The sequence below is a fragment of the Pelophylax lessonae genome, assembly GCF_965119305.1.
Source record: "Pelophylax lessonae genome assembly, chromosome: 12".
NCBI lineage: Eukaryota > Metazoa > Chordata > Amphibia > Anura > Ranidae > Pelophylax > Pelophylax lessonae.
In genome coordinates this window covers 96,914,424-96,928,116 of record NC_138779.1, presented here as the reverse complement: position 1 = coordinate 96,928,116, position 13,693 = coordinate 96,914,424, and the positions used below count along the sequence as shown (strand labels likewise).

At 46.2% G+C, this 13,693-nt stretch overlaps 1 protein-coding gene across 1 annotated transcript in view; it reads left to right on the top strand.

Annotated features, from left to right (window-relative positions):
* The window catches only part of GYS1 (glycogen synthase 1), a 117,121-nt gene that overhangs the window by 56,883 nt on the left and 46,545 nt on the right, over positions 1-13,693 (top strand). Inside the window, exon 3 of the mRNA XM_082273724.1 lies at positions 11,314-11,505. Within this exon, the coding sequence (XP_082129850.1) occupies positions 11,314-11,505 (192 nt within the window). The remainder of the gene's footprint in view (positions 1-11,313; positions 11,506-13,693) is intronic.

Below are 13,693 nucleotides of genomic sequence, written 5' to 3'. Positions count from 1 at the left end.
ATACAGGAGATGGTCAGAGACTGAGGACGTGATACAGGAGATGGTCAGAGACTGCGGACGTGATACAGGAGATGGTCAGAGACTGAGGACGTGATACAAGAGATGGTCAGAGACTGAGGACGTGATACAAGAGATGGTCAGAGACTGAGGACGTGATACAGGAGATGGTCAGAGACTGCGGACGTGATACAGGAGATGGTCAGAGTCTACAGACATAGTACAGGATATTGGCAGAGACTGCAGACATAGTACAGGAGAAAGTCGGAGACTGCAGACATAATAGAAGATAGAAGAACACTAGGGGGGCCGGAGAGCACAGGGAAAGCAGATAGCACTGGAGGAGCTGAAGGGCAAGGGGGGGGGGACTGGAGAGAATTAAGGGGGGGGGGGGTTGGAAAGCATTGCAGGGGGGTTGGAAGGCGCAGGGCGTGGATAGCACTGGGGGGGGACTGGAGAGAATTAAGGGGGGGGTTGTAAGGCGCAGGGCGTGGATAGCACTGGGGGGGGGCAGGCAGGGAAAACCAGGGGGATGGAGAGCATGGGGGGGGGGACTGGAGAGCACTGGGGGGACTGGAAATCACTTAGGGGGGAGCCAGGGAGCACAGGGGGTGGAGAGCACTGGGGGAGCCAGAGTGCATAGGGGGGATTGAAAAGTACTATGGGGACTTGAAGAGCACAGGGGGGGGGGGGGCGCTAAGATCACTGGGGGAGTGGGGAGCAGTAAAAGAAGTTGTATAGGAGGGGGATGGGACAGCTGCATATAGAGAAATTTATTATATTTCCATATTTCTCCTGCAGCCGCAGAATGCCTGCAGAGAGGAGAATCAGGCATCCATCCAGCGGCAGCAGGGCGGAATAGGTAAACATCAAAAATCCTCTATATGCAGGCTGCAGCCGCCCCATCCATCCCCCTCCTATTGAGCAGTCACACACGGCCGGGGCTGCACAGCACTGTCTGCAGGCAGGCACTTACCTTCTCTGCTCTTCTCTCCCCGCCGCCCCCCCTGCGAGCAGCCCGGAGTTGGACCGAAGGAGCTGCCATCTGCAGGCTGCAGCTGCTTGAGATGCTGTCCGATCAGTTGGAGGGCTGGCCGCGCCGGGCAGGACACCGGCGGCCGGCGGGAAGTAAAGTAACACAACACACGCTGAACTACTTGACTTCCGTCTCCGCTGCCAATCAGCCTTCTGCTCAGGGGGGTGTGACTCACACCTCCCGTGAGCAGAAGGCTGATTGGCCGCGGAGCCGGTAAGCAGGAAACTGGCAAGTACATCGGCCGGTGTTTGTAATTTTGCGGCCGCAGTGAGGGAACTTACTTTTACCGTGGATGACTCACGGCGCCGCGGCCCACCGGGACAATGCCCGCTGTGCCCAATGGTCAGTCCGGCCCTGACTCAATTAATCACCTGGCCTCAGCCCCAAAGGGCATCTCAGTGGTGATTTAAATATAAAAATCAAGCTGAAGTTCCAGCCCATCGTGTGTACCGTGAACTCACCCATACACACAAAGACCTGGACCGACAATCACATAGAAAAACGTTTAAAAAAACGTGTAAAAAGTACCAATGAAAATCATTGGAAAAAATGTAAATACATACAACGTAACAAACAGAGAAAAATAATGACTATAACAAATGTAAGAACCTTTGTATAGTATGTACCTGTATGTCGGTATACACCCACACATACCTGAATACACTTCCTACATGAATATACAAAAATAGGTACATAAAATCATTGTGTCTTCCATATGGTGTACTATCACCACAGAAGGATGCCTGAACTCGTGCATCCATGTATACATTGCAAGGAAACTATCCCCAACACATTAACCATGCGGACACATGTAATCCACCTAAAAGGAGAATAAACCATAATGTAAAGTATACCCAAAAAAATAGTTTGTGGAAATGTGCCCATACAGAAATGTATGTGGATAACGGAACACTAGCATGATCATAAATATGGATCTTATAAAAATACTGAAAAATACATGGCATAGAGCAATGTGAAAAAAGAGGAAAAAAGGAAGAGGGAAGGGAGAATAGGGGAGGGGAAAGGGTGAGAAAGGGGGGGGGGGGAAGAAAAAGAGGGGAGCTGCCACAACACATCACTGGATATGTTATCAGATCTAAAAAAGGTACCTGGATCGCAGAATGGTGGGGGAAAGGCAACCACTAAATTTACTCATAAAAATGGCTAACATCCCACTCAAAGTTGACTCCGAGCGGGATGCGACTCTGCAAATGGAAAATCCAAAATACTTCCTTACGGCAAAGGGATCGAAAGGCATCGCCCCCTCGCTTAGGTGTCCTGACCTTTTCAATGACTTGAACCCGCATGGCTGTTTTATCCCCATTGTGGCACCCATTAAAATGTCTGGCCACATTGGTGGACAAATTTTTCTCTATGCTATAAATGTGTTGCTGGAACCGGTCCCTGAGCCGTCTCGTGGTCCTGCCTACATATTGCATTTTACAAATAGCACATGTGAGTAAATAAATTATGTAACTGGTATTGCAATTGAAGAAGGAACCAATGTCATACACTTTATGACTAACGGAGGACCTAAAGGTGGTACCATTCTGCATATGACCACAACAGGCACATCCCACAGCCCCACACTTGTAATTCCCTTTGCAGTGTAACCATGTAACTGATTGGGGAACCTTAGTGTGGAAAAAGCTGGGAGCCAGGGAGCACGCTAGAGATGGGGCTCTACGTGAGACCACATTCACCCCTCCCTTCAAGATCTTGGAACAGATATCGTCAGAAAATAAAATAGGCATATGCCTGTTGAAGATCTGTTTTATTGTGTTAAATTCATTACTGAAGGGGGTGGAAAGTGTAAGCTGGTAACTTTTGTTGGTTCGTGGCCGGGTGTCTTTCCCAATTAGTTCACATCTATCTTTATTTCTAGCTATGGTAAGTGCCCTATTCAACATCCATTTGGGGTATCCCCGCTGTAAAAATCTTACATAAAGGGACCGTGCCTCTCTTTCAAATCGTTCATTACTACTGCAAATACGTCTGATTCGCAGGAATTGACCTACAGGGATACCCCTAATGGTGTGTCTGGGATGGCCCGACCAAATTTTCGCCCTCATTGGCCAACCTCTACATGGGTTGGTGGGAGCGGTCCCACATCTTTGGGGGTGGAAACCCCTACAGAACAGAAATTGTGGTCTATCTTAGATTCATAGATGACCTCTTGCTGGTGGTCCGCAGGGGAGTGGAAATCATGCCATCTATGTTATCATATCTCAACAATAATAATTTAAATCTTTCATTCACTGGCGCCGCGGACAGAAACTCCATGTGCTACTTGGATGTTTGTCTGACAGGTGCAGATGGCAGGGTGTACACCACTCTCTATAGGAAACCTCTCTCGGGCAATTCTCTTTTACTCGCCCAGTCGGGCCATCCCAGACACACCATTAGGGGTATCCCTGTAGGTCAATTCCTGCGAATCAGACGTATTTGCAGTAGTAATGAACGATTTGAAAGGGAGGCACGGTCCCTTTTATGTAAGATTTTTACAGCGGGGATACCCCAAATGGATGTTGAATAGGGCACTTACCATAGCTAGAAATAAAGATAGATGTGAACTAATTGGGAAAGACACCCGGCCACGAACCAACAAAAGTTACCAGCTTACACTTTCCACCCCCTTCAGTAATGAATTTAACACAATAAAACAGATCTTCAACAGGCATCTGCCTATTTTATTTTCTGACGATATCTGTTCCAAGATCTTGAAGGGAGGGGTGAATGTTGTCTCACGTAGAGCCCCATCTCTAGCGTGCTCCCTGGCTCCCAGCTTTTTCCACACTAAGGTTCCCCAATCAGTTACATGGTTACACTGCAAAGGGAATTACAAGTGTGGGGCTGTGGGATGTGCCTGTTGTGGTCATATCCAGAATGGTACCACCTTTAGGTCCTCCGTTAGTCATAAAGTGTATGACATTGGTTCCTTCTTCAATTGCAATACCAGTTACATCATTTATTTACTCACATGTGCTATTTGTAAAATGCAATATGTAGGCAGGACCACGAGACGGCTCAGGGACCGGTTCCAGCAACACATTTATAGCATAGAGAAAAATTTGTCCACCAATGTGGCCAGACATTTTAATGGGTGCCACAATGGGGATAAAACAGCCATGCGGGTTCAAGTCATTGAAAAGGTCAGGAGACCTAAGCGAGGGGGCGATGCCTTTCGATCCCTTTGCCGTAAGGAAGTATTTTGGATTTTCCATTTGCAGAGTCGCATCCCGCTCGGACTCAACTTTGAGTGGGATGTTAGCCATTTTTATGAGTAAATTTAGTGGTTGCCTTTCCCCCACCATTCTGCGATCCAGGTACCTTTTTTAGATCTGATAACATATCCAGTCATGTGTTGTGGCAGCTCCCCTCTTTTTCTTCCCCCTCTTTCTCTCCCCCCCCCCCCCTTTCTCACCCTTTCCCCTCCCCTATTCTCCCTTCCCTCTTCCTTTTTTCCTCTTTTTTCACATTGCTCTATGCCATGTATTTTTCAGAATTATTTATAAGATCCATATTTATGATCATGCTAGTGTTCCGTTATCCACATACATTTCTGTATGGGCACATTTCCACAAACTATTTTTTTGGGTATACTTTGCATTATGGTTTATTCTCCTTTTAGGTGGATTACATGTGTCCGCATGGTTAATGTGTTGGGGATAGTTTCCTTGCAATGTATACATGGATGCACGAGTTCAGGCATCCTTCTGTGGTGATAGTACACCATATGGAAGACACAATGATTTTATGTACCTATTTTTGTATATTCATGTAGGAAGTGTATTCAGGTATGTGTGGGTGTATACCGACATACAGGTACATACACATACTATACAAAGGTTCTTACATTTGTTATAGTCATTATTTTTCTCTGTTTGTTACGTTGTATGTATTTACATTTTTTCCAATGATTTTCATTGGTACTTTTTACACGTTTTTTTAAACGTTTTTCTATGTGATTGTCGGTCCAGGTCTTTGTGTGTATGGGTGAGTTCACGGTACACACGATGGGCTGGAACTTCAGCTTGATTTTTATATTTAAATCACCACTGAGATGCCCTTTGGGGCTGAGGCCAGGTGATTAATTGAGTTGTGCACAACTGCTGATTGTCACCTCCCCCGGTACACCTGTTTTCATTGGGGCGGTCTATTTAAGATCTATAGTCAGCTACAGTCATTGTAATGATTAAGCACAAGATGTATGTGTGAAACGCGTCTACGAGACTTTATGCTGGTGTCTTTGGTGTCATCACTTGCAACTTTTTGGAAATAAAGGTATTTGAAACCTATTGGAATCCCTGGATGTGCGGCTAATTCTTTTCCTACAAGTGTTCCCACGGAGGCGGGCCGGGGCCAGCACTCTACTAGGATATCCTATCTCCTGGCAATCACCACACAATATACACCTGGAGCAGTGTCTTTCTTTTCTTCAATATCATGGTGATGACTTGGGTCGATCACCAAGGATTTCACCATCTGTGTCTTCATTAGAGCATCCCGGAGGTGGATCTGTTGGCATATCGACTCAACAGGAAGGCGCGGAGGTTGGCAACGCGCGCCCGCGATCCTCTAGCGGACGCAGCAGACGCGCTGAATGGCCCGTAGGGGCAGTATCCGCCACCATATGTCTTCCCCCCCCCCCCCTCTCAAGTTGCTGCTGAGATTTCTCAGCAGGATAGAGGTGGAGGGAACTCCAGTTATCATGGAAATTCCGGGCTGGCCTCGCCAAGCCGGGTACGCCGACTTGGGCAGGCTAGTCGCGGACGCTCCTTGGAGACTTCCTCTCAGGGAGGATCTGCGGTCTCAAGGACCGATCTTCCATCGTGCTTTGCAGTCGCTGGTTTTAACGGCCTGGCCATTGAGCCCCAGGTACTGAAGGACAGAGGATTGTCAGCTTCAGTTATTCCTACTCTAATTAAAGCAAGGAAAGCGACTTCCAGCAAAGTCTATTATCGCACATGGAAGACTTATATAGCGTGGTGTGAATCTTTGGGATTTCCCCCACGTACCTATTTGGTGACCCGAATTTTGGCTTTTCTGCAAAAGGGGGTTGAGCAGAAACTATCCTTGAGCACTATCAAGGGTCAGGTTTCAGCATTAGCAATCTTCTTTCAGAAGCCTCTGGCTACTCATTCCTTGGTGCGGAATTTCATCCAGGGGGTGCGGCACTTGGCTCCGCCAGTGCGCGCGCCCTTACCGCCCTCGGATCTTAATTTGGTTTTGTCGGTTCTGCAGAAACCTCCCTTTGAAAATATCAGGGAGATTCCCTTGCTTACATTATCCCAGAAGGTGGCCTTCTTGGTGGCTATTACTTCTGCACGCAGGGTGTCAGAACTGGCTTCACTTTTTGTGATCACGGATGGCCCCAGAAAGGGGTTGCCTGCATCTGCCGCGACTATCTCCAAATGGATTAGACAGACGGTGGTACAGGCTTATTCTATTAAGGGTCGGAATCCTCCGTTCCCTGTTAAGGCGCACTCCACTCGAGCGCTCAGTACTTCCTGGGCCTACCGCCATCAGGCGTCAGTGGTCCAGGCTTGCAAGGCGGCTACCTGGTAGTCGGTGCATACCTTTACAAAATTTTATAAAGTTGATGTGATGGCATCGTCAGATGCCTCTTTTGGCCGCAAGGTTTTGCAGGCCGCAATTTGAGGAGACCGGTGGTCTACCTCGAGGGTTTTTTCCGTTGGAATTTCAGTTGAGTCTCATCTTTTGATTGATGAGCCTTTAAAACTTCTAGTTGGCACCGGTTGAGCCTTCTAGATTGGATTTTGATTTCCATTTTCCCACCCCTCATTTGTGGCACTGCTTTGGGACGTCCCGAGTTGATATTAATCAAGGAGGACTACGTCTGTCAATGAGCGACAGAGAAAAATGGATTTTTGTAAGATCTTACCGTAAAATCCTTTTCTCTTAAGCTCATTGACAGACGTAGTACCCGCCCCTCTGTTTTTGAGTTGGGTTGGGTTAAATTCTCTAAACACTGCTTTGTGACATAACTGATTTGCTGTAGCAGAGAGAGAGAGAGGATATACCCTCTGGGACTGCCCCTAAGGTGTGGCCAGAACGTTTTCTTTCCTGTCTAGTCCTACTCCTGTAGAGGGCAGTATAACCAGAGTTGATAAAAGAGATATAAGAGAAATGGATTTTACGGTAAGATCTTACAAAAATCAATTTTTCTTCCCCTCAGATACTGTCATATATACACAATTTCCCACAATTGCTAGCCTTCTCCTTCAACTCTTTGCTGTCCTTTTTCTCTTCTTTCTTCCCTCTCTCTCCCCTCTCTCCTTCAGAAGAGGGTAAAAAAAAAAAAAGGGGGAAGTGAAAAAGTATCTATATACCCACGAATCTCCCACCCATAAATTTTAGTGATAATTATACGTGATTTAAGAGAAAAAAAAAATTCCACGTGCTTAATTGACAAATAAGTAAGGAGGCAAAAAAAAAAAAAAAGGGGGGGGGGGGAGAAAAAAAAAAGGAAGACCAATCCTCCCTAATGTGTTGAAAAAAAAAAAAAAAAAAAAAATTAACCCCATCTCTATACCCAGCAATCTCTCACCCTTGAATGATTTTACTAGGGAAGAAAAATTGACTTCCTTTTAGTGATCAAATAGGTGACTTAATTAGCAAAAAAATAAGCGATAAAAATAAAAAAGATAAGGAGGAGGCAAGTAGCAACAAGAGGCAGGGTAGTTTCGCATATTCTAAAATTCTTTAAAGACTCTTCCTCTCTATCTTGTCTCTTCCTCTGTCACTGTATCTGGTCTTCTTTCTTGCTGTTGAAGATGCTCAAAAAACGTTTTCTTTAGGTACTCAACCCAGCCAGTTTACCACATGTGTAGGATCTGTCTCTATAAACGAGAAAAAGGCCATTCTGTCTTGGTATGTCCTAAGATTAAAATATTGATCATTCCTGCGAAATGTTACGGAGAAGGGGAATCCCCATCTGTATGTGCACCCCGCCTTCCTAGCCAGATCCAATAATGGTCTTAAAAGAGCTCTTCTCCGCAATGTTCCTCTAGCAATATCTGAGTATATTTTAACCAATGTTCCTTCCACCTTTATATCTTGAGCCTCCCAAGCCATCCTTAGAATAGACTCTTTATGTGTATAATGATGTATTCTACAGATCACATCCCTTGGTCTCCTCTCATCCTTACTTCTGGGGCCCAAAGTTCTATGTATCCTTTCTATTTCTAGATGGTCCGGGTATTTATCCTTCAGAATCTGTTTGAAGATCTCTTCCACCACCTCTGTCAATTTTTCACTCTTTATAGATTCAGGTACACCACGTATACGCAGGTTATTACGGCGACTTCTATTTTCTATTTCCTCCAGCTGTAGTTGTATTGTCTCTTCTATCTCTCTCTGTATATCTCTTGTTAACTCTAGAGATAATCACTTTCTCTTCTATAACCTTTCTGGCTGCTCTGCTAGGCGGGTTGTGATGTTTTGTATCTTTTTTTGCTCCTTGCATTTCTTTTTGATGTGTTTCCTCTATTTTGCTGATCATTTGTTCTATATCAATTTTTGTTGGTAGCGTATATCCAGGCTTGAACGATGTAATTGGCTACAAACCGTTTCTATAATACCCATCGGGGCCCTCCTTCTCCCTATGTCCCATCTTTCTCCCCTTCCCCCTCTCCCCTACCTCCGGCGTTCGTCCACAGAGAGATTAAAGAAGAATGGATATTGTCCACATAGAGAGACTACCATTTATACCTCAAGTATAGGAGAATACTTATGTTATGGCGGGATATCAAGGTAGAGTAAGCTGCTCTCCTATGTGTACTGTTCTCATAGCCAATTAAGCTCGTACAACTTCTCCGATCTCGCACCGCCCCGATGTCTCCTTCCTTCACCCACCGCGTGAACTCACAATGGGGTAGAGGCTTGCTCCTTAGTCCGGTAGTTCGCCGTCCCTCCATGCTATCCTTGGCGTCTCCGATAGCTCAAACGGGAGAGGTGTAAGCCACAGCGGAGAGTCTCACAGAGCGCGTTCACATGACCACTTCCGGGCACGCTGTCACGTTCAGTTCTGACTTCAGGTTGGATGTTTTCTCCTTTTAAAATAGACCTATCAGTCTTTAAAAAAAAAAAAGAGACCTTGAGCTCCAGTCATGTGACTGTGCCAAGTCATGCAAGAGTACTCTATAAGAATGAAATATTAAAAAAAAAAAATATAGCAGGGAGCATGGACCTTCCCTCATAATGGCAATAGGCGCGCAGACCTGAACAAAAAGCTGCTGGAGTCCCCAGTAAATGTAAGAACCAAGTATGTGGTTAGTTTAAAAGAAAACACTATCAAGCTGAAACCGAAGTTTCAGTTGGACTGACACTTACACAGCTTTTAGTCTTCAAGTTATTGGCTTAAAGTAGGTGTAAACCTCAGACATGAAATATGAACAAAGCATATCCCTCCTATAGTGTGTATTTGTCTCAATCCAGAGCACTAATTGTTGTTTCTCTTTGCTGCCTCCTTCCTCTATTTACATAAGTCACTTCTGACAAGTTTTTCTGACACAAGAGAAAAAAGGTGACTAAGGAGGGAGCTACAGCACATAGACTGTGGTTGACAGCCTCAGCTCTAATCCTGCGTGCTGTGTGAATGGGGGTGTGTTCCTTCCCTCCAATCAGCTCTCAGACCTCTTCTCACTGAGCTCTGCAGAATGTATTTTCAGTTCCCTGCCCCTTGTTTTATGAAAGGTCAGACAAGCCATATAAATTCTGCACTTTGAGTGCTAGTTCACATATATGCGATGCGGAAACCCTGCGAATCCACTGCGGGTTCCCGCATCGTATTCAATTCGCATGCAGTTCAGGCTACCATATGCGAATCGCTGGGGGTGTCAATACAAAGTTAACGACACCCCCAGATCAGTTCACATATCGCAGTGCGACTTGTGAGGTCGGACATGAATTAGATCGCATGGGTGTGTGAGAACACCCATGCGATCTGATTCTGGTGTGGACCCAAAAAAGGGTCTTGTGGGAGTTGTGTCTGAATGCGATGCAAATTCATCCATACGCCCATATTGCACAGACCTCACATGTGATTTACAACTTATGTAGGAGGATTTGTTTAGTATCACCTGAGGTCAGTCACCTTACTGGGTATATGTAAGCGTTTACAACTACTTTAAAAAAAAAAAACATTGATGGCGCTATTGTTTAGCTCACAAATTGCATGCTAGTCCAGTAAAGAAACTATTTAGGCTGTATGTGAATGGAAGGGCTTCCATAGGCCTGCCTGCAGTTCATAAAGTCAGTAATGAAGGTCCTGGCATTTTGCTAGATGGTCAATTTTTGGAGTCCAAGCCCTTGATCTGCTCAATCCCAGCACAAGCACAGAATATTCTGCCTTGTTTAGCATATGTGTTCGAATTTCAGCTGCGTAGATCTTTGCAATGTTACTGACCAAAGATCTAGGCAGCTGAAATGCTGTACAAAGTTTCTTGTAAATATAAAGTTTGGCCCGTCACCTCTGCTTCCCAAGCATTCCTATTGATTTTTGTTGGGACATTTAGCCTGGTTACGTCAGCAATTAAAGAACAGCTGTAGACAGATGACAGAAGGCACCTAGAAATGCCTGCACATACGTAAAACAGCTTCCACTGCTGCCTGCCTTCCCACATGGCAGGTCATTCTAATCCGGCAATGCTACTGCACTTCTAGTGTTGCTGAATCTTGCCCGTTCCCACTTACCTTTCTTAGATTTCTATTGGCAATGAGGCGGCCCATCATAGTGAGTGACTAATAGGAATCTATGGGAGCTGTAGAAAGCAAGCATGCTTTGACAATACCAGGAGGTGCCATACCGGCCTAGAATTCAGCAAAGACCAACTTCCCCAGTCCACTGTGAACCCGAAGGATGGAACTAGCTTAACACCACAGGAGTAATCATGATATTTGGAAGGTATGGTGGAGACATGAGTTGGAAGGCCGACAGTACAAATGTGGTCTAGTCAAAAAAGGAGGCCTTGTGCACACAGGACGTTTTTACAGCAGCTTCTTGGAGCCTCTTTTTTTCCTTGCCTTTAAACTGGCCAATGAAAGGAAATAATGCTCATGCGCTTGACGCCTGTAAACATGCCTAAACATTTGTAAGAGTGTTAGACACTTGTACAAGTGTCACACATTTATTTTATGCAAAAACGCTGCTGGCTTCTAGGAGAGTTAAAAAAAAGAAGAAATTGTATGTATGAGGCCTAAAAGTAAATCAAATTCTAAGTCCTTGGTGTAGTAATTACCTTTCTCCTTGTCTGCAGATTTACTTTGGCCGCTGGTTGATTGAAGGCAGTCCATATGTAGTCCTCATAGATATAGCAGCCACTGCCTGGAGCCTTGACCGCTGGAAGACCGAGTTATGGGATAGCTGTGCCGTCGGGATCCCATGGTACGACCGAGAAGCAAATGATGCCGTTCTGTTTGGCTTCTTGACTGCTTGGTTCCTGGGTGAGGTAGGTTGGTTTAGTAGGAATTTGTTTAAATTGTTCTGTAGATATAATGGCTTCTTAAACGTCTTTGAAGGTTCATTTATCAAGGTCAGGATATATCTAGTAGTAAAAAAGATACATATTTATTGCCAGCCTTAGGAAAGCCTCCTTACTGATATGAACAACTCATGCACTACTTGCTGCTTTAGCAAAAGGAACAGGGCATTATGGGATCTTAGAATTATGTCTATATATGTGGCCGTACACCTCAATTTGTTGAAATCGTGAGGTGGGATGGGGGGGGGGGGGCTGTAGGTTGCTGATGAAGTCACTGATTCTTTACTAAATATTTATTCTCATGACTTAATCGTTCATTATCAGACAGTTTAGTCCGGGGTTTCTCAACCAGGGTTCTTTGGAATCCTAGGATGGTTCCTCCTGAGGTTGCTAGGGGTTCCTTGAGAAATGGGCAAATTCTGCCTCATAAGTTTCCAATGACACTATTGTTCCTTTTAGCGATCTGTAAGGGGGTAATTCTTCCCAATGATGACAAGAGTGAGGAGCATTCTTCCCACTGAGTGCCATACTAATGTGTCATGAGTTTACAGTGCCTTGCGAAAGTATTTGTCCCCCTTGAACTTTTCGACCTTTTGCCACATTTCAGGCTTCAAACCTAAAGATATAAAACTGTATTTCTCTTACGTCCTCCGACAGTCGCCGCCTCTTCATAATCTTCACCAATGGGGTAATTGACCTTTGCTCCGCAGGAGTAGCTAGGCAACAAGATTTGTTAATATCAAAGCTTTTAGCATATCACACCCCTAGGGGGTGGTCCCCTCAGTCAATACCTCCCTGCTTCCAGCATTCTCAACTCAGTTTTCAATTGCCTAGCTTAGGAGTAGCTGGCTGTTCCTGTGCTGGGGCTTTCAGTCTCAGCCTTCTATCCTCTTTTTGATTTTATTTCAAGTATTTTTCTCTTTCTTTTACTTAGCTGTTTTTTTCTCAGCATTAGTTTAGTTTTCTTCGGATGAAGATGATCATGCGGAGCTGGATCTCGGACTGGCCACCCTGGATCCCAGGGCTGAGAGCCAGGGGTTTCCCCAGCCTGCCATTGAGCGTTCAGCTCAGGTTTTTCCTGGCATATTGAACGACCCATCCCTGTTCGCTGCAGGGATGCTGCCTGTGAGGTGGCTACCTCACTGGACGCCATTTGCGGTTTCGCACCGCAGTCCACTGCGTCCTGGCTGCGACACTCCCTGTCCTCAGTACAGCGGTTTGGTCGCTAGAGAAGGCTCCCCACGCCATCCGGAATGGTAAGTAAATTTCTATGTGGGGACCTGTCTGTTTGGGTGTCAGTCTGTGACTGTGTGACCCGCATGTCTGTGTAAGTGCTGAGCTCCCCGTCAGATTCCTGTGATAGCTGCCTTTCTGTGGGCTGCGGGGGGGGGGGGCTCTCCCGCTTTGCTGTGTGAGATGTATGGGGCAGACTGGGCTCAGACATGCTGTGCGGCGACCGCTGATGCGTCCCGCCATTTTTTCTCGGCAAACTGTGGTGACCGGCCCTGTGTGGTACAGCGCGGTGTTTTGGCGCCAAACGCCGCCGTTTTGGCGCCAAACGCCGCCATTTTGGCGGCGATCGCTCCTGCAAGCACATGTCGGCGCCATTTTCTTATTGCCTTGATTCCCTCAGCCGAGCGGCCATGTTTGTGAAGCCTTCATAGGCTTTATAGGGCGGTCAGTCATTGCATCACTTCCTTTTTCACTGGAACAGCGATCGGTGGCAGCAGCTGTGTGCTCTCTCCAGGTTTTTACCTTCCTTATCCTGTATTTTCTTGCTCAGTGCTCCTTATCCCTGCGGGGGTCGGTACATACAGTAGTGTGCGGTGGGCTGCGCTCGCCGCGGTCTTAAAGGGGCAGTCCTTTATTTCAGTTGATACTGGGGCATGGATTCTTAGGATTGCAAGTTTCCTTCCACCCTGGTGGGGGGCCAAGGGGCTGCTGCATCCCCCGAGGGGGCTGATCTGGCTGCTGTTGTAGCGAACTTGGCTTCTCAGGTGCAGATGCTAATGGCTGATCGATCCGCAAAACGGCCCAGGTTATCTATTTCCTCTGATTCAGAGGGCGATGGGGCTGCTATGGCTGGAGTGCCCTTCTCAGGGTCTCGTTCATCTCTGGACCTTGTGGGGTCTGAGGGGGAGGCTGAGGTAGGAGT